The following is a 21,929-nucleotide window of genomic DNA, read 5'->3' as shown; positions in this document are numbered from 1 at the left end:
AGGTTATGCAGTAATAGTAAAAAAAGAACCCTTAGAGCAGTGTACTAGTATCAATACACTAGAGCCCTTGCAGTGGACACAAGAGACAGAAGAGGCATTTCACAAAGTCAAAAGAACCCTATCACATGCACCAGCATTAGATTTCCCAGAGTAGAAAAATAAATTCACTGCATTCTTATAAAAAGGAATGGCTTTGCATTAGCCGTCCTCATACAAACAAACATACAATGCAAGCAATTGCTATTAAAGTAAAGCCTTAGCCGAAGGACTGCCATGTGCCCTAGATACATTGGAGGAGATTAGAGGTGCAGTGAGGGATACAGGGGTTAATCCCACCTTTTTAAAAAGAGGTCAAATGAATTCTCAAAAATGAAAAACGAAATGAAGGCTATATATATATATATATATATATATATATATATATATATATATATATATCCCTTCATCATTTAAAAACAGTTACATGTTATGACCTATAAACAAACCTGTGTACATGAGAACAGTTCGCAATTAGCGGTGGTGACAAAAAGCAGTGAAGACTAAAGAGTTTAAAGTACCATCTTTCCAGCAGTGTGAAAGCAATGCAATAGGTGCGAACTCAGAAGTAGCAGTCCTTTATAGTTTCACTGTTATTGAGCTCAAAAACACAGCACATGTACCCGTCATGATCTACAAAGGATAAAATGCTATTTTTCTATTTTATTTTTTATTTACTCGTATAGAATTGCTTTAGCAATTTTTACAAGAATCGTGCAGTATTCCTTAGGAGCTAAAAAATGAGAGACATAAAAGAAGAAGGAAGAACGAACGAAGATAAGTCCAAAAGTCGAGCAGAGTGAAGCCCTGGTGGCAAGGTCGCGCCCAGAAGTCAGGAGAGAAGAGGAAGAAGAAGACAAAATGTTACTAGATTAAGTTAATTGCCTCCATCAGGGTATTTGGCTGCACCGGTGGGTCTCTGTTCAGTTCGTTCATTTACTTTTTGGAAGGCTGCTTCCAGAATTTTTGCTGCGGTCAAGGTCCAGGGAGTCTTTTCGCCTGACAGTCTATTCCACCAGGTGGCTTGTTCCTCTCCATGTACGCCTACCCAGCTGGTACACAGGCTGTTGAGGAAGTCCGTCCGTATTTTTCTTAGCTCCAGGCACTCCATTAACAGATGTCTTATTGTTTCCGGATTGTCGGTTTCTCCACATAGTCTGCAATCTTTAGGTGCAGTTTTTAGTCGGATTGCCTGAATTTCTCGTGTCGGGAGGAGATTTAAACGTGCTCTCATGTAGAATGCTCTTAATCTTTTATCCGGAAACTTTGTACAGTATGGTAGCGGTTTATTCAGGCTATTGAAGGTCGGTGGGAGATGTTTTGCCAATTTATTTCCATGTGCTTTTTCCAGGGTGTTTATCCAGTTTTGGGCCTTCAATTTGTCTTTTACTCTTTCTGGGTTTGCTTGCAAGTCTGCTTCTGTGCATGCCACCTCCTCCAGTTTCTCTTTTAGCTTGTCCATCCAGGTGTTTAAGGCGGTCAGTTTACGACTTGATATTTCAGTTCTGATAATCATATGTTGGTGGGGCCTCTGGTAGTAAAATATTTCTTAGGATTTGCATGACACTCAATGTTACTGATGGTTCTAGAGAGAGCAGGCCCAACTCTCGTCTAATAAGGTCCATTGAAACTGAATTAGGTAGACCTAGCAGAGTTTTCCAAAGGTACCCTTCCAATTTCTGCCATATGGTGTTTGGTATATTCAACATGGCACCCATCCCATAGGTGATGGTCGGGACTATTTTCCCTTTGTAGAAATGGAGGACTGGAGTGATAGAAAATTTCCCGTATTTTCTATCCAGGGTTCTCATCTGTGCTGCCAGGTTTTTTGCTTTTTTCCAAAGAGTTGTTTGCATGGAGTCCTCTTGGTTTGAGGCATCCATCAGGACTCCTAAGTACTTGTAGTCAGTAACCACCTCGATTGTTTCCTTATCCAGATACCATTTGTGACTTCTGTTTTTTTTTGCATCTCTCCTTCTAAATGTCAGAATTTTTGATTTTTTCTTATTTATTTGTAGGTTGTTTTGTTCCATGTATGTCGCCAAGTTGTTTAATTGGCGCTGTAGGCCTATCTCCGTCTGGTCCAGTAGAATAAGGTTGTCTGCATACAGTAGCCGTGAAATAGTTGTGTTTCCTAGTTTAGGCGGGAAGGACCTTACTGAGAGTTGTTTCTTTAAAGTCACCCAGGTATGCGATAAAAAGTGCCTGGGCCAATGGGCAGCCTTGCTTTACTCCGTGGTTGGTTGTAATTTCACGCGTCAGCGTACCTTGGGTGTTGAGGCGAACTCTTATTCTGGTGTTCTCGTGAAGGGCCCTCACTGGGTCCAGTAGCTCTCCTGGGCATTTCCAACTTTCCAGTTTGCTCCATAGTCTTTCCCTGTCCACTCTGTCGAATGCCTGTGACAGGTCTATGAAAGCCATATGTACTGGTGCCGCTCCTTGCTTTACCTTTGCTTTTATAATGTTCAGCATAAAAATGTTTACTATGGTGCTTCAGTTCTTGAGGAAACCCATTTGAAAGGGGTCGTTTGCCGGTGAGGTCTTGGCCCAAGTTTGAAAATGCCTCAACAGTATAGTAGCGAAGATTTTCCCCAATTATGTCCAAGAGTGCTATTGGGCAATAATTGCCTGGTTCTTCTGTCGCCTTGCTTGAAAATCGGTACAATTACCGCTTCTGCCCATGATGTCGGGAACGCTTGTGCATCTCTGCAGTGCTCAAAGAGCGTAATGATGAAATCTGTCCACGTGTCAGCATTTTGCTTGATATCTATATTACTCAGGACATCCGGGCCTGGTGCCCTTGATTTCTTGAGTATTGCTGAACATCTTTTGTTTATCAGACACATCAAGCCAACGTGGACCTTTTGTTCTTTGTATTCGCGTCGTAGATGACGGAACTTTGAACAGATCTTCAAAAAAAGTGGCCCATTTTTCTTCACTCACCGCATTGGTCAGTCGGTTGACTGCTTCTTTATTGGGCTTTTTGACGAGTGTCCAAATATCACTACATTTCTTGGAGCTTAGGGCCCTAAGCATCGCCTCTGCATGCTTTTGATACTGCACGTGACGGTGTCCAAAAAATCCTGGTTTTGTATGCCCTTGTTGCGAATTGCAAGTTTCTCCACCCTGTCGTGGTGTTAAGCCTCTTAGCTTGTTTTTTTGTTTTCCTTAATTCTCTTCTTCTTTCAACTAGCTCTTTATCGTGTGTGTTGTTCCTTTAAGCGGGGTTTCCCCCTTTCCTTTTCTGTCTGTGCTGCAAGAGGAAGGGTAGATAGTCTGGTCGTGCTGTTTTCTGGTCCGTGGTAAGGACCTCTCTGATATTTCTCCGTAATGTTTGTGATGTCTGAAGCTGTTAGGCGCAGGCGAGTTAGCTGGCTGTTCGACTCTCGAGTGTTGATACGTTTGGGTGAGATGGCTTGTTGATGACCATGCGATGGTTACCAAATTGTGGTCACTCTCTGTGGTTCTAACTACTGCGTAGTTTTCTATGTAGTGTAGCATACTTTCTGACGTAAAAACGTAGTCCAGGGTAGCTTTTGATTCACCTCTCTCCCAGGTTGGTATCCTCTCCCCCCCCCCATGTTCGATGTTTCGACATTATGTAGGTTCCTTGATTTCATTAAGGCATTCCATCTGGCTCCTCTTTCTTCTACTTGCGTCTGGACGTTCCTCCTCACTATTTTAACGTATTTTGGTTGCAATTGGAATTCAAATCTCCACATATGATTATGTGTGTTTGTGGATCTTCCACTGAGATGATATCCAGCATGTCTTCTATTTTTTTTGCAGAACTCCGGGCTTGATATTCTCTGCGGGTTCCAGTATATTGTCACAATTGCTATCTTCTGTTTCTAGGCGGCTAGTTCCTTTTTGTCCAGGTGGTCAAAACTGCCAGAATACCATACGATTCTGCTATTATTTTGGTATTTTCAATTCCTGAACCCATTCGGACTGCTACAAGTAGCCCTGCTGACGGGTGGACAAAGATTCCTTTAGTTGTCGCCGAGAATGCCATTTCGAAACCGTCCAGTGCCGGTTTCTCCATTAACCATGTTTCCTGAAGACATAGTATATCAAAAGCCCCGAGAGCTTCGTTATATGGGTTCGTTAGGTGATGGTGACCTCTCGTATTCCATGAAGCCATTGTCACGGTGTTCTTTATCTTCTTTTGCTGAAGTTCGACTGGAGGAGGTCGTTTCCCCGACTCACCTCCTAGTGGTTGCTATTTATCCAATTTAGAGTTTAATGCCGCTTTCAACCATTTCCACAGGCCTTTTGGTTTTCTTAGGTCTTCCCATTCTGCTCATCCTCTCCTCTTTCTTTGGTCTCTTCATACCTTCCATTTTCTTTCCTGCCCTCTTTTGCTGGTCTTTGATATTGTTCCTTTCTTTCTGAAACATGACTGTCATTATAGAGTCTCTCATTCTTCCATGGCGGTGCTTTCTGCCTTTGCCCCTCAGGGTAGAGCTCCCTTTTGCCGCTTAGCTCCCGTCTGCCTCCTTGATTGCTGTAGTTCCTGTTTCTAAAGTTTCCCCTGTTTCTTTTCCAATCTTCCTTCGTATCTTTTCGGCTTTCCCGGAGATTGAGGGTTTGTCATCTGTTGAAATATACCCTCTTCTTTCTCCTCGTTTCTTCCCCTTATACTCAATTGTTTTTCTTGTTGCACAATTTCGGTCAATGTGAAGCCTATCTTTTTTAATTCTTTTTGAGGTTAATGTGTGAAACTCTTTAAGGCCTAGCTTTTAATGTGGAGATATGTTTTTGCTTTCTGGTCACAGTGGTATGGTTCTATCAATAGGAAGTCGTCTGTGTTCAGGTGTTTTAGGGAGTTGATTTTATTCAGTGTTTTTAGCACGGTTTTCCTGTTAAGGATGATCTACTCACTTTTACACGACGATTGTTCCAGTTTGAACACCGACTTCTTCCGGTTCTTTTTCTCGTCTAGTTAGTCCCTCTCTCCTTGGCGTCCTCCTTGTCCTTTCCTCCCAGGTTCGTTGTAATTTTTGTTTTTTCGGTGTTGGCGACCGTCTGTTCTCATTTCTTCGATTCCATTCTCGTTTTTCTTTTGTGTGTTTCAGACGACTCTGCTCCATTTGGTTTTCACCTTGTTTTTCGCCAGATATTTGCCCCTTCTTTGTGTACGTCTTGTGCTCCATACACATCACTGTCTCAATTTTTCTCGTTTAAAATGCTCTTGTGGTATCTGTTCATGATCTTTTTCGTGGACGGTTTCTTTATCTGTCTCCACTGAGTAGACTGACATATCCATTAATGAGCTTGTCATTAGGAACTCCTCCGTCGTTTTTGGCGAGTTTTCTAAGTGGATAACCTCTTTTTGCTTCTTGGTCATCTTTTCGGTATCTCGGCTAGGACTTTTAGTTAAATCCACATTGATTCTCTCTTTATTGTGTACTGGTCGTGGGGTTGTCTCCTTCTGTGTGTCTATTTGCTTTGCCAACTGTAGGGCTATCTTTTTTTTGATTGCTTTTAGGATTTAGGGTCTCTTCTGGCTGTATAGATTGTCTGATTGCTGCGCGTCTGTTCCATATCATCTTTCTCCTTTGTTGGATATGTTTGGGTTCAACTTTCCACGGTCTTGTTTAGTGCCTTAGTTTTTTGTGTCCCTTCCCTGGAGTCCATTTGTGCCCATTTCGCCTCCAGCATTGATATTTGTTTTTTCATTTTTGGCTTCTACCACCGTTATGTAGCCTTCCAAAAATTCAAATTTGGATAGTAATTTCCCTAGGATTTTTGTGTTGTCTTTTGTTGCTTCGTTCATTGTTTCGTACAATTTGCCAAAAGGGGCAAGAGCGATCGTTATTGCTGCCATAATTGTTGTCAGATCTTGTTTTCCATTTGGTGAGTTTTTTTGTGTATCCATCAAAATTTCACTGTGTCAGTTCTTCCTTGGTGTTGGTTCTTGGGTGTGAGAATGGAGGTAGGCCTGTGACATGTTTTCCGGCCCACCGGGAGTCCGGAGTGGAGATGGGGTTGGTTGATACATTCCGTGCTCCCCGGTGGTATCCATTAATAGCAATGTTTTTTCTGCAGTTTGGAATGGTCGAGTTTCACTTCTATTTAAGTTGTGCAGATGAATTTTTGTCCAAGGCTGCTCACTCATTTTCCCCCGTCCCCCTTGTATTTGGGGGCAGCGCCCTTCCCCCCCTCTTCCTGCAACTTTTTATGCCTCTGGGGATCTTGAACTGACTTTATCTGTGGGGTCTAGTAGTTCCTGTTGTAGTGGACTCCCCTCTAGCTGCGGATTCACCTCGGCGACGGGAGAGGCATTTCCCCGTGGCCGGATCTCCTCATTTAAAATTTGAGGTGTCGGTTCTTTCGTCATCTTGCTAGAATGCTGACTCTCCTTTTCTTTCCTTGATGGAACCGTTGAATTTTTTTCTTCTAATTGAATTGTGGTATCCGATTCCTGAGGTAGCTTTAGAGGCCTGTCCGGTCCCGTTTCAGTTTCAGGACTTCTGATGCCTTTCGAGTCCTCAGTTTTTCCAGTCTACCACTTCTAGCATTTCTGCGTCTGTCAATTCTATTACTGAGTCCAGTTTTCGTTTGAATTGTTTGTTTCTTAAAGAAATTCAACAGAGCATTTGAAATTAGTGGGTTTGGTAGAGTGTCTGTTTGGTTTTCACCTCTCTTTTGTCCCCCTTTTTTTTGTCTAGTTTTTTTTATATCTTCATCTTCACTAGTTTTATCCGTGCCTCTACTACTGGTCAACATATTTCGAATAGGTTTTCCTTTTCTTTTCGGCACCTTTTCCTTTTGTCTTCTGGTGGTAGTTATTTTTGTTGGTTTTGCCTGGGACGTTTTTGGGGAAACTGTCGATCGGTTTCCCTCAAGCTCCTTCACTTGCCTTTCTTCCATACTTGCTGGATCAAGTTCTGCCAATTCTTCTCTAACCGCTGGTCGTTTTATTGGGTCAGCGTTTGCTGACAAGTCTTTATCCTCCGTTATGTCAATTATTAGATCATCTGGATTTCGCGTCCTTAGTTGCTTCTGGCAGTGAATTTGCGCTGTTATCTGTATTGTCAAAAAGGGGGTTTGTGGCTTGTGGGGGCATGAGTGTAGCGGAGGCGTTCTTACCTCGTTTTACTAGAGGTGACTTTCTCCGGCAGATGCTTCGGAGGCATCTCGGCTCCAGCTCAACCGCAACCCTGTGGGTTCAGCTTCTGCCGTTGTGTTGTTACTTTTTTCTGGGTCCTCAGGCTCCTCTGGGTCCGTGCCACTGCCCCTCTGCACCGACTGCAGACTGCTCGACTCTGCTGATGCTGTCCGCTCTGCGGATAGCATACAGTTTTTAAAGTGGGTCCGCCCACAGTAGAGGAAACGAAAATGATATTATTAAACTCAAACATTACGCTGCCTCGCGCCCAGTAATCTGGCTTCTCTACTAATCTGACAGACGAATATCCCCAGCAGTGTGAGCCTCATGACTGTAGTGTGAGGCAGGCAGGTTATCAAGAGAGACGACAGACAACAGAACTCAAGTTTCAACTAGCTTTATTAAAATGTCATGATGTGCAAGGCCCAACTTGCCGTATAACTAATGTGTGGATTTCTAAATCTTAAAGAAAACTAAGGAAAGTCGGAGTCTGCAAGTCAAAATCTATGCTTGCCCTCACATCTATAAATAAACAAAGTGTGGGATTTTTCTTAACCAAAATACTGTTAAAAAATAAAGAGCTGCTTTCAGATTAAGTTCTTCTTGGGCCTTATTTTTCAGGCTTAATATTGTTCCAATAGCTGTTTGTCTAACCAATGTTCTGCCAAATCTTAAGGTTTCCTTCCCCAAGTTCAATTTAGCACAGTTCACAAAAAGGCGGTCTTGAGGTTCCCTTCGCCAAGACAGTGTTTCTCAGTTCTTTAATTTCTCAGGAATCCCTTCCCCAAGATTGCAGTGTTACTCACTTGACTTGCGTGTCAGGTTTCTCACCGTCTATGGCCCGCCGGTCTTGGAGCAGTTGTTGGACAACACTGTTCACCCATCGCAGGTTACGCAACCAGTAGTTCCTCCCCTTTGGCCTCTTTCGTTACACTCTTGTACATCAGTCTTTTGCAAGTCTCCTCCACAATGATTTGTTAAACGCTCGGCTTTAGTTCTGTATGCAATACTGCTTTTGCTCAATCTGACACTCCTTGTCGTTTATTTGCCAATGTTCAATCCGTTTTAATATGCCAGTGAATAGTAATCCTTAGTTTTACATCAAACAATACTTTCTCTCCTGCTGTGTATTTAATATTGCATATTTTCATTCACACTGTGCTTCTCATTCAGTTCTGTATTTAAGTCTGTGTAATTGCAGTCAAACAGTATTGTTAATTCAGTTCGGTATTCAAGATAATGCAATTGCATTCAAGTAGCACTTCTCATTCTGGTCGGTGTTCGAGGTCAAGCAATTGCATTCAAATAGTGCCATTCGTTCAATTCGGTATTCAAGCTAAATCAACTGCATTAAAACAGTGCCTTTCCTTAAATTCGATCTTTTTGTTCAGTCCAATAATCAAAAATGTAGTAATTACCTTCAAGTAGTGCCTTGTTTTCAGTTCGGTATTTAAGATCGAGTAATTGCATGCATTTCTGTGAACCGCGAATTGCCTGTGGTTTCCTGGGAGCGCTCCGGCACTACTGAATTCTCTGACCCTCACCGGCTCTTCCAGCTCCACTGCGACGGTCCCTGTTGCTCCCCCTTACCTCCTGGGCAGCCGGGAGGCAGGCTGCTCTCACTACTCCTCGCCGGGCTCTTCTCAGCATACAACGGCAACCAGAGCATCTGCGGTTTGCAGCTGTTCTGCTTTTCGTTAGTTTGACAGCTCCTGCTGTCCTCATGAACTGCAATGGGTTCCCGGTCCCGCACACACCATGTGACTGGATCGCTTCTGGTCTTGTGGGTCCTCCAGGATAGTGGCAAGTCTCTCGACCTCTGGATCTCCTGCCACCAAGGTCTGCTCTCAGGCAGCTCTCTTCCTGCACCACGAAAGCTCCCTCCTCCTGCCCCCAGGCAGTTCACTCTTCCTGCACCATGGCAGCTCTCTCCCTTTGTACTGTTTGTGCTCCATCTTTTATAAACCTGATCCTTGTTAATAGGTCTCAGGTGTGTGTTTTCAATTGGTATTGGCCGACCATAATAAAAATAATTATTGGAACATGCCTCACCTTCAGTGGTAGAGGTCTGCATACTCCTCTTCTTCGTCCCAGTACTATAGCGGTGTTCCTAGTCTCCTCTTCTTTGTCTTAGTGCCAGATAGGGGTGAAAGGGGAGTTATGGGTTGGGATTGCATATAACCCATAAAGGCTGAGGAGGGGTCTGCTATGACAGTGTTAGGAAAAGGGGGGGGAATACCAAGTCTTGTCCTCAGGTACTCTCTCCCCAATCCCCAAGGATCCTTCACCTAGGTGATCCTCCCTTGCTTGTCCACCCCCAGGGTCGCGATGCAAAAGCTATGGCCCTTCCTTCCCTGGTGATCTGAACAGAATATCACTGGGGAGTAGACGTGAGACTACCCTCAGGTTTCTCACTTCGCTTCCCCTAAAATATGGGGCTTCCCGCCCAAGGGTTGAGTGGTGAGGAGGTTAAATTTGGCACTTGGTCAGAACCCCCTAAAGATGCTGATCAATTTCAGAGGGTTGGTTTAGGAGAAAAGATGTCCTCTTGCCAGTTGGAAAACAAGGAAAATATTTGTATTAGAGAGGAAAACCCAGTGAAGTCACTACCGATAATTACTTCTTCGGGGAGACCTGGTATATTTGCTGCTGGAACAGTATTATGGGTGCCTTTTATTTTAATAGGGATGGATATTTGTTGGATAAATCTCTTGGTCTCCATGGACACAGACTATCCTTACCAAGGTGGCGTTAAGATTTTTGAAAGAACGAGATCCGCTCGTATAGCCACCTGTCAACTCCCAGAGTCTACCAAAGCTTGTACAGGTTTCCCCATTCACTATAGCTGATTATCGAGTGGATTTAGATGGTTTGCCACAAAAACAGTGCTTCGGGTCTTAATTTCTTCATATTGTTCCCCCAATTCGACTTCTAGTAAACATCCAACCTCCATTGGTTTTCCTTTTTATTTTTTGGGCAATTTCTTGCCAAGTGTCCTGGCTCTTTAAAGGAAAAACATAGGGGGTATGGGTTTAATCTCTTCTCTCTTCTTATCTTCTCTACCCTTGAATTCAGGTCTTCTGTCTATTCTTTCTCTTTCTCCATTTATTGGTTCCCTGGGTTTAATAAGAACCCCAGTTCGTTCCTGTTGGGACTGGGAAAGTCGAGGGTGACCCCGATTCTCTTCCTTTTCTTCATTCTAATGCAGGGAATGGAAATGACGATTAGCGCCTAAATATTTTGGGCAGTCTCAATGGCCAAAGGTAGTGTAGGTTTATTTAGTTGCAACACGGTCCTTTCTAAAAATGGAGGGAAGGAATGAACGAATTGTTCGGTGGTTAACATTTCAATTACCTCGGGTAAGGTTTTCTTAGCTATCCATAAAGATATAGTATTCTTTATTCGTTCTCTTAGTTCTACAAGAGTTTCTCCCAGGTTCATTTGATGCTTCTGAGTTTTTGTCTGTACAAATTACAGGTGTGTCCTACTCTTTGTAATAGAGCTTCTTCAGTGAAAGAAACTGTTCCAAGAAGATTTAACAACTGATATGAAGTTTGATGTTCTCCTTTTATTAAAGGTCCCACATAACACATTTTAATTCGTCTCCCCATTGGCATTGGGTGGCCAACCTCTCACAATTTAGAAATAAAATTCCTAAATCCTCCCCTTCCTTTTATGGTTGTAGAACTCCCTGTGGGATGTTGGGTCTCTCCTGAACAGTTATCAATCTCTCCAAACCCTCTTGCAAATGATTTTCGGCTTTTATTTGATGATCTTCTAATCGGGCTAAGGCCCCTTCAATTGATACCCAATTGGTATCAGGTAATAATATCGCCATATATATGGTCGCCGTAAATAATTGCGGGAAAATGTCGTGGCGATATCATTTAGGTGACCATATATATGGGGACAGGGGCAAAAAAAAATCTAAATTTAAAAAAAAAAAATGGGGTTGCGGGGGTGTCCCCCACATGTTCCATGCAATAATGCTGTGACAAAAAACGGCAATTTTTCAGCAATATTTTTGCGGCGACATCATTACATGGAACCGATTATTGGCTATTGTCTTATCTGATCCTCCTTCAAATCCGGATTCAGAAAAAATGTCCAAGTCTCCTTTGATATCCTGTTCCGTTTTATCTTTATTTAGGCTAGATGGGTTTAACGATAGTTTGTGATGGTTTAACTGAATAAGATGGCTGGTCAATGGATGAGAATCCTTTTCCTGCAAGAAAGGTTCCCAAGACACCAAGTCTTGTGAATGTGTGGGATTTTCTGATTTTTTTTTATGTAATGTGGAGTTCTATATCCTAAAGAAAACTAAGGAAAGTCTGAGTCTGTAAGTCAAAATCAAAGTTCTATCTGTGTCCCCAAACCTATGCTTGCCCTCACATCTATAAATAGACAAAGTGTGGGATTTCCCTTCACCAAAATAATGTTAAATAAAGGCCTAGCTGCTTTCAGCTTAATTTCTTCTTGGGCCCAGATGATACCCTTCGGTTTCTCACAGTAGTCATTAATGAATAACTCTTGCGGCCAAGACAGAACCTATTTGACATACTGATTCAAAATGCAGAAATGTTGTATTTCATGGACGGATCTTATAACAGAGACAAAACTGTCTGATTGGTAATTTGGTATGTGGTTTGTTGCCTAGCAGATATAATAGAAAGTAATACATTGCCCACTGTCACTTCTGTCCAAGTAGCTGAATTAGTAGCACTGACACAAGCATGTAAACTAGCGGGGCAAAAGAGGGCAACATATTCACACATTCCCACTGTGCCTTTGGTGTGGCACACAATTTTGGCTGGCTGTGGCAGCAGAGAGGGTTCTTGACATCAACTAGTTTTCAGATACAAATGTATGAATATGTAGCAAACCTTTTTAGAAGCCCTGATTATGCCCAAACGGATAGCCAATATTAAGTGTGCAGCACAACAGGCCCTGAATGACGAAGTCTCGGGTGGAAATGAGGTAGCAAACAGCTGCTAAGCAGGCATTTCTGACTCCCAAGATGAACACGTTTTAACAATAAAGGGTGTGACACAAGTCCCCCATTTACCACCTTAGAGCAATTACCATACATACAAAACACTGCCCTAAAAATGTGAATAACTCATATAAAGGAGGGGTTGTTGTTTTCAAGAAGGTACACTTGGTGGGAGGAACATTGTCTACTAGTCGTCGAGAAGTATTTTGGTCCTGCCTGGCTTGTATTTATCATGGACTTACTCATGACAGTAGATCATCTGTCAGCAAAATAATGTGGGGAAAACTGTTCAGTCAATGCCAGGAGCACACCCACAGCGCTATGTGAATCTCCAAGTTGTTGATGTACAGCTGCGGAAGTGCAACAATTTCCAGTACATTCTTGTATTAGTAGATTCAGGTTGGGTTGAAGCCTTTGCATGTAGGAGGAATGATATAGTTAACTGTTGAAAAAACATTCATAAGGGATTTTAGAACATGATTTGGAGTGCCAGTCAGCATAAACACTGATAGAGGGACACACTTTACTGGGCAGCTGATAAGAAAATTGCACACTGCCCTGAACATCCACCACAAGCTCCATATATCTTTTGGGAAATATATTGTGTCGTTTGCTTTTGACTTTTTCCTTATTTGATGTAAAAAAAAAAAATCCTTCTGCAGATGTATTATATTGATTTTTAATAAGGTGTACCTTTCTTTATGAATTAAAATGCTGACATATTTATTAGGATATCTATAATAATTAGCTCTGTGAACTTTTATTAACTTAATTTTTTCCTTTTTAACTTTTTCCTCTTCCTCTTTTTCTTCTCTTAAACGTAGTTTAGAATTTGTCACACTTTGAACCTAGTCTGTAGTTAGAAATTACTTTCCACGCACGACCATGGTAGCTTGCAATATATGGTAGCTTACAATATTTACTATTATTTGGTGTGAAGATTTTGGTCTCCAAGCTGTGTGGAATTACTTAGGCTTATGCTCCAAGCAGGACTCTTTCACAATCTCTGCGACTTTCCCTTTATTCCTCCCTCTGGCCTGACTCACTCTGCAGGCACACCCTGGATGTTCTGATCTCCTGAAACCTCCCACTCTCCAACCCTCACACCACTCCTCTCCTCTCTCCTGGAGTGATCACTTTCTCCTTTGCTCCCATTTCTCGCTCCCTCCCTCCTTCCCTCCCTCCCTCCCTCCCTCCCTCTACCGCCCAGTCCAAGCCGACTCCAGCACTACCACCTACCTTCTCGGTCATCCGACCCATGAAGCGTGGGTCAGTGGAGGCTTTCACTGCTACTTTCTCTCTTGCTTCTGCACCTTTGGCTGACTCACACCATGACACAGCCCTTTCCAACCTTCAACTTTCTATCTCTGACACTCCAGATGTACTTGCCCCAGCCATGAGGTTCCACTTGAAGCCCAGATCCAAGTGCAACTCTTGGTATGACCCGACCTCGTCATCCTTAAACGCAAGTGCAGGGAGGCGGAGAGGAAGTGGAGGGCAACAGGTGCCCCCCTCTGACAAACTGGCCTACCGCCTGCGCCAAAGGCAGCACAGACTCTCTGCCCTCGCCAAGAAGAGCTCACATCAAAGCCCGTTTCTCTGCGGCATTTAACAACTCAGCCAAACTCTTCAAAATCAGAAAGTGCAGCCAACGCGTGGCTCATAAGTGCAGAGTGAGGGGACTGTAGGGTTACAGATACAAACCACAAGTGCTGGGGGAGCCAAGAGGCAGTGAGTGGAGCAACTTGACAGGCAAGGCCCTGGACCCAAATTCAGAGGGTGGCCAGGTGACCAATGCATGGAGCAGAGAGTTGTAGGTATTGCGGTCCCAGGCCCCAGAAAGCCTTGTGGACAATGCAGAGGATCTCTGGCAGCCAATGATGAGATTTCAGCACTGGAGGGATACGATCCCTGGGCTTGAGGCCAAGAACAAGTCTTGCTGTCCTGTACTGGATGAGTTGTAAAGGACAGAGTAGAGGCAGGTAGATTTAGAAATAAGCTGTTGCGGCAGTCCAGTCTAGAGATGACCAGAGTTTTGGAGACAGTGAGCTTCTGGGGCAAAATGAGGAAAGGAAGAGTACCTCTGAGGAGGTGCAGCTGATAGTTTGACTTCTTAGAGCTGTCAGAGATGTCAGGAGAGAAAGTGTGTGGAGTGTAAGAGGACCCCCAAGGTTCTTAGCCTCACAGGTAAGAGCCGGAAGAGGGCCCAGGGTGGGCGGCCAAAGAGTGAGAGGAAAGGAAGGAGCTGGTGATCCAGTGAGGAGGATCTCTGTTTTACTGGCATTAAGGCAGAGATCATTGGTGGAACAATACTCCTGAATTGCAGACAGACAATCCAGAATTAGGGAGAGAGAAGAGGCGGCTGAGGGGAGCCTGAAAGAGCTGAGTATCATCCGCATAGCACTTAAAGTTGGAGCAGAGAGCAGCTATACAGCTGGTGAGAGGCACCAGGTATTGGTTGAACAGCCGGGGAGAAAGACGAGAGGAAGGACCCAAGTTGGACCTGAAGGTTCAATCAGAGAGAAAGGATGTCAGCCAGGCCAGGGCCTGGTGAGGTCAGTGATACCTAAGTTATCACGGAGCTGGTTGAAGGATGCATGTTTGACAGTATCAAAAGTAGAAGAGAGATTGAGGAGGATAATAACAGAAGGAAGGTTAGAGTCAAGGTTTGAGAGCAAGTCTTCGTGGATGTTCAGGAGAGCCGTTTCCATGCTTCTGCCCGCTCTGAACTCCGATGGTCATGGAGGCAACCAATGCATGTGTCAAGGAATAGCTTTAGGGCTCCTCCAGAGCGACATTCTGCAAACAAAATGCTGCATAGGGCAAAAACATGGACTCACAGTTAACCAGTGTAAAACCTAATTCACATTTGTGCCCATTTTTTTTTTCAAACTCAGTTCTCATTGCCTACTGTGCTGGATTGATAAGTCTTTGGACAATGTAACACCTTTAAGTTACTTATGGTTGAAGGACAGTTTGGGTAACGCTTCCACTTTTGCCTCCTGCAGTGCCGACATCTACAGAATCCTCACCTGTATATATTCGTCTTGGTGGGCATCAATGTACCGAAACAGTTCTTCTTGAGGGACAGGCAATGCCTCTGCCAGGAGCATTAACAACGACAGGCAGAGTATTGCTGGCATCTGTAAAACACAAGCAAAATCCATGAGAAATGGTCATCCTCAAATACTATGGTTTGGTCCATCAGTCAACAGTCCAACCAGGCTTGCCGGTAAGAATAATTGCAAGTTCCTTTGCCAACCTGGCCATCGGGTAAAGAAAATACATACCGTGTTCTTGGCAAGCACTGATAGAAAACCCAGATCCCACAGTAGAGATTGTTTCTACTGGATACAGTGGCTGCATATGGGGTATGCAAAATATATGCTATTCGGATCATATGGGATGTTTGTTGAACCACTAGCAGGCGCCTTGAGTTTTCAGCTAGCCTAATGTAGACACATGACTTTACAAAAAAAGCATACTCTGCAACAGAGTCCAGATGAAAGAACTTATAACTGGACCAGTGGCATTTCCGCCCAGAGGTTTGCATCTTGCATGGTTCAGAAGGTGTTTTACTATTGCGTGTAAAAGAGGCACTCATGCCTAGTCACTATAGGTCTAATTATGACTGTGCCACAAGTTTTTTACCATGCACTTTGGGCCACATTACGAGGTTGGCGGTAACACCGCCAAACCCTGTAACACTGTTTCCACTGCCCGACTTCCCAGTGTCACTGAGACATTACAAGTCCCGGTGGCCCCGGGAAGTCAGGTGACAGAAAAGGTTAGGCCCCATTTCCGTGGAGTTCAATAGAGTGGGCACTCGGAAGCACCAGCACAGAGGCCCCAGCAGGCACAGTTGTAGTCTGCCAGTCCAGAATGGGTGCCGGTGCGTTGACCCTGCACCCGTAATTCCGGACCGGCAGACTTGTAATGAGGCCCTTTATCACGAGTATAGTGCTGCAAGTGGTATTTACAGCTTGCAGTATTGTAAAGAAATAGAACAATACCACACACATGATATATATGCAGATTCTGTGGGCTTGAGGGATTGGAGGTGGATCTTTTTTTTTTTTTTTTTAATGGGGGTGAAGTGGTAAGTGGGCGGATGAAGAAGGGAGGGGATTGGTGTAATCCTTTTATGTTGTTGGCCATCCCGTTTTTTTTGTCTTAAATATCTGGTCACCCTAGTTCAGTGCATTGTTTTTACCACCAGACAGCAGCCGTGTGAACTCCTGTCTGCAGGCAATGGAGTAAAAGCTGGAGAATCCCTAGTCTTTTTTCTCTTTCTAAATAAAAGCAATGTCCAGCTCTTTGTTGCTCATTTATTGTGCGACTGTCATCTGGTGAGGAAGCCTTGGGACTTTAAAACCTAATAAAACTACCATCTAAGCATAATGTTAGTTTGTCCAATATCAACTTTTGTTTTGATTTTAAAACGGGGCTTACATGGCCCCAAACTCTTTCCCTGCATATTACAGTGACATGAGGGGGAAGAATTGCTCCGATATTTGCCTAGAAGAATCAGGTCAGTGGTCTGGTAAGATATTAGTGTTAGCATGGGGACTGTGGTTTAGTAACCTATTTTATTTCCTACTTAGGATGTCAAGGTATGTAATCTCCTGAAGCTAAAGACTGCCGAAATAAACAGAGAAGATCTTGGTTCATCTAATGATTTTTTTATTTTTATTTGTGAGAATGTTGGTTAAAAAAAAAAATCTGAAAATGTTGAAGTAACATGGTTACCCTGCTCCTGCCCACCTACACTTCAACGATTCTTTTTTTACTAATTTTCCCCCCCAACATATTTTTTGTGGCAAAATGCTGATGGTAAGTTAGGAGAAGCTATATATATATGGGGGTACAGGGTTTAAGGGTGAGAGGGAGGGTCACCCAACCTTGCATTTTGCAGTAAAAGAACTGGAATGTTCGGTTTAAAAAAATATTGACAAAAGTGTGGGTTGGTAAGTCCATGTCCCTCCTCGGTTTCGGAGGTAACAAAATGTGGGAGTAATTTTTTCTGCTTCTTTGTCGATGGATGGTCAAGTTGGGGCCATCTGTAAAACAGGATTTTTCCAACTTCGAGTGCTTCGCAAGTTTTGGCCATTTCTTCCTCTCTGACTGAGGCCTCTGGTTACAACCTCTTTACTTCTAAGTCAGCTGGATTACTGCAACTACCTTTTTCGGGCCCAACCTCTGTAGATCCTCCATCTTTAGAGCTTCTTCAAAACTATGCTGCATGTATTTGTACTGGTACCCCATGTGGTGCCCATATCTCCTCCATTCTTCGATCACTGCACTGGCTCCCGGTTCTCCAGCGGGTTCGATGTAAAATCGCTGGTGATAGTGCATCAGGCTTTTTATGGCTCTGGTGCAGAATATCTCCATGAAAAATGATGTCTCTATGTGCCCTCTCGCAAACTCCGGCCTAAGGGCGCTTGCCTTCTTGCGATTCCTCACTATCCGTTCGAGGGGGTGGGGTGGGGCACTCTTTCTCTGTGGCGGGCGCTAAATTGTGGAACTCTCTGCTGGTCTCACTAAGGGCCACAAAATATCTTGTTTTTCGTCAGCTGTTAAAAACCTACTTGTTTCAAATATTGTTTTCGCTGTCAGCTAGTTCTTAAATCCTCCTGGTTTACTTTAGCGCCAAGATGCTTCAGGGTGCGTGCGCTTTATAAAATCAATTAACATAACATAACATAGCATGAAATATATGTGGCAATGAAAGGCTCTCCCCCCAAAACTCATTGTATCATGTTAGCTGGGGCATCTTAATTTAGAGCATCTTTCCTTCCTGATAACAATTTAGGTGGTCGGTCAAAATCTCGAAAAAAAAATCTCGAATGACAATAAGGTCGAAAATAAAATCTCCAAAAAAAAAAAAAGTTGAATTACTCTTTAATTATATATTTATTTTGGGGTCCGGGATTAAAAAAATAAAAAAAACGGGGGTGGGGGGGAACCCCCCCCCATTTCGAATTAAAAAAAGGCATAAAAAAAATGCGACTTTTCTTTTTTGCCCTTTTTTTTTTAGAGATTTTATTTTTCGATTTTATCACTATAAACCAACAATTTCTTAGTGCAGAATGTGTTAGTGGTCAGGCAGACCTAGGGTTACGAAACTGCCCACTTTTGAGTGAAATAATGTTGGTGGGGAGAAGCCTAATCCTAAATTGCTTTAATCCTAAATTGCTTTAATTTTCTACTAAAGTACTCCAACCCCTTCCTTCCTTTTCAAAAGAGCCTGGTGCCCTCTCTCCGGACCTCCCCTGGGCACTAAAGGGGCAAGCCATTCCCACCGTTTCAAGACCATCTCCCTAGGAGGATCATGAAATGTCAGTAATACCTAAGACATGGGTCTGCAACCTGTGTCTATACAGATAAGGACTAAAACGCCCATTATCCATCGCCATTGAATATAGTGGGTAGGGCTGAAGGGAGTGTAGGCCAAAACATCTGGAGAGCAAAGGTTGGAGACCAGTAATCTTTAAATTCGAAACGATAACCAACAACTCAGAGCTAGTATTAATGGGTGCGGTAGAGAGAGCCAGCAATGCAAGTTGCACATAGAGGCATACATCACAGCTTAAGTCTTATGCTTCTGGAGCTCAGAAAGCAGCCTGACAGACATATGTCAAAACAAACAGCAGGCATGGACTATGTGAGGGAGAATCACATCTTCTCGCCACATTATTTCATAAAATATTCATACACCACATCTAATGTGTTTTACATGTGATCTACCTGCAGCGATAATAGCGTGTTCTGCTTACAGGGCATTAAAACCCCTCTAATTACAGCAGAGCATCAGAGGTAAACACATGGCGGCTGACTCACAAAAAAGTCACTGAGTAGCTCTCACTTCAAACTGGAGTGGGCTGTTTGATTCACACAGAAGTAAATCTGACATGAACCTGGAGAGGGATAATTGGTACCTAAAGACGTTACTTTAAGTAACTGGCAGGTTCTATGTTCATTCAAAGACAGTGTTTTTTTTCGATGGGTTTTTTTGGCAAATTATTTTTTCCAAACACATTGAACATTTTTTTTAAATTTATTTGTGTGGGTTCCCTCCCCCATGCGCTCCCTCTCCTATTAATTGTACACTATTCCCAACCCCTTATCCTTACCCACAACCCCTATATTGTGCGAGGAGTTTTTTTTTTGTTGCAAAAATACATTTCAGCACACAACCCATCGAAAAAAAACACTGTTGATGAATGAACGTCCTACCAACTGGCTTTAACCTGGAATGGGTTTCTTGATTTAGAGAGAAATTACTATGAGTTGACTTACACCCAGGAGTAAGTCAGACTTTCTCTGAGTGACTTCTTTGTGAATCAGTGTCCTGGAGTAAATGCCTAGGAATTCGGTATGCCATTGCCATTAGGATATTTGCTTCTATTATGCTTGATCATAAGCACCAAACAGAACGGTCACTTTTAAAGCAAATTATCAAATATGTTAGTTAAAGGCATGGTCTAGTAAAAAAAAATTATTGTCCCTGCGGGTCGGCCATGTTTTTTTAAGCCCAAGTGGCTCGATTTTAGAAAACTTTCCTATGGACCTTACCAGAGTTTTCGTCCATTAAACGCACGCGAAAACAAGCACCAGGGAGCCGCCATTTTCTGATAATCATATCTTTTCCCCGATCGCCCTGGCTGACCTGCTTTTGCGGCACTAAATCAATTCCCCCGCCCCTGAGCCTGTCATCAGCAGACTCGTACCGCCCATTTCCCAACGCCAAAGCACGTCTTGTGTCAACATTCGCTGCGCTTCAGCTAATGACGTGTCGCCATGGAATTGGCAGGATGCCTCTTTCCTCAATAAGTATAAACAGACCGTTTCACAACACACAGCAGCAGATTTTCGATTCCATTCCTCTCTCTGTGTTACTTTGAGTATTCTGTGACTCGTTTCAGCGCTCTGGTCAGCTACCTTCGCCGCTTGTAGCCATGTGAACACCTGTACCATCTCGGTAAATTATTTTAGTTTGTTTACCAGACAATGGCTACAATAATGCCCTACATGTACGAGCCCGAGTATACCCAGGAGGAACTACTGGAAAGGGAAGCACGCGAAAACGATGGGGATTCGGACGGCAGTTGGCAGGACAAATCAACAGATGAAGAGCCTGGGCCTAGTCGAATGGACGGCGTCTCCACCTGGTGCACATGCAATCGGTGCGAGCTAATGCCAACTGAGGACGAGAACTGCTGCTGCTGCTGAGAAAACTCGGGATGCCTGGCCTACATTTCGGAAGGCAAGCCATGACCGCAATGCATCACCGAGCTGCCAGACTTCAGGGCAGCCTGCCTCACACGGGCCGTGTTGAGAATAATGATGGTGCTCATGCACGAACTTCGCGTGCGCAACTGTTTGTCCTCGTAATCCGAGTAAGTATACTCCGCTTGTCATGCCACTCCTATTTCATGTTCTTCTACTATATCCAAAATTACATCTACATATCATTGTAACGCATGTAAGTCGTTCAATAGTGTGCATTGTCTAGATAGCATTTGTCCGTGCAGAATGCCATTAGTTACAAGAATTGTCATTGACAACAAACGTTTATTAAACTTATCTTGGTCATTTAAAAACAGTTTGTTTCATTCCTTTTCACAGGTGGTACAGGCTGGTGGCCTATCATTCCTTTACATGGTGGCTCCACGGGAGGCTTGGACACCGCGTTCGAAGAGTGATACCCGCCTGTGCCGTTCGTGCCATTAGAGAAACGTTCCTGAGTGACAGCGGTCAGTACAGGGGATTTTCTCTCGCTGTGCTGCAACCTGACCTGTATAATCTTTAAAGTCTTGTATTTTTGTGTCATGAAAATGAGATACAAAATAAAACACCACATATATTTTAACAACGGATGTCTCGATTTTTTAAATGAATCAAGTGTGTCTCCATTCAAGGATGGATGTCAGACATCTGTGCTCCGAATGGGTGAAGGTCTGGTCGCTGTGAAGCAGGGTGGTCACTATCTATCTAAGCTAACAACATATTCTCGATAATGCATGCACTAAATAACACTTGTTCAAAGTCTTTCAGTGGGTTATGTCTCTATAAAAGTCACACATGTCTATACTAACAATTACCATTGGATTATACAGGCCTTAGGGTCTTGACCACTATAATACACCGGTTGAAGTGTGGGTCTGTGCTCACAAGAATCTCCGGTAGGTGGCATTTGTTATTGATAAGCAACGATATACTGATATAAAGGCGGTTCGCGCCAGTGGATGTGCGCTGGCATGGGGGGCTGTCAGGGGCGCAAAAGGCCAAGGTGCCAAACTACATGTACACTTCAAAAGGTGTCCCACGCCAAGGGGCCATCGGTCACATGGCCTCCTCAGACCCTGTGTCTCCAGCCAGGCCTCCCCTTGAAGCAGGCCGCCCCCCTGCAATCCACATAAGTGTGTCTCCATTCAGCAGTCTTCCTGTGCCTTATCTGCACGCCCCAGGCCCATCCAGCCCACCCCCCTCCATCAAAGGCGGTTCGCGCCATTGGATGCACGCTGGCATGGGGGGCTGTCAGGGGCGCGAAAAGCCAAGGTGCCAAACTACATGTACACTTCAAAAGGTGTCCCATGCCAAGGGGCCACCGGTCACATGGCCTCCTCAGACCCCGTGTCTCCAGCCAGGCCTGCCCTTGAAGCAGGCCGCCCCCCTAAAACCACGACATACATACGTCATTCTTTCACAAACACACCCCTGTTTCTAATACTTTATAAACCACTTGATATGTCTCATGAGAACATCTTTGTGCTTTGCAAGTCA

General features: G+C 43.8%; 1 protein-coding gene across 1 annotated transcript in view; it reads right to left on the bottom strand.

Annotated features, from left to right (window-relative positions):
• LOC138497339 (cytosolic non-specific dipeptidase-like) overlaps positions 1-21,929 on the bottom strand; it is a 221,281-nt gene that overhangs the window by 160,467 nt on the left and 38,885 nt on the right. Inside the window, exon 2 of the mRNA XM_069620735.1 lies at positions 15,176-15,286. Coding sequence (XP_069476836.1) covers positions 15,176-15,286 — 111 coding nt within the window. The remainder of the gene's footprint in view (positions 1-15,175; positions 15,287-21,929) is intronic.

Source organism: Ambystoma mexicanum, chromosome 5q, assembly GCF_040938575.1.
Source record: "Ambystoma mexicanum isolate Mex_15411 chromosome 5q, UKY_AmexF1_1, whole genome shotgun sequence".
NCBI classification, from domain to species: Eukaryota; Metazoa; Chordata; class Amphibia; order Caudata; family Ambystomatidae; genus Ambystoma; species Ambystoma mexicanum.
This window is presented reverse-complemented; position numbering and strand designations above follow the sequence as displayed.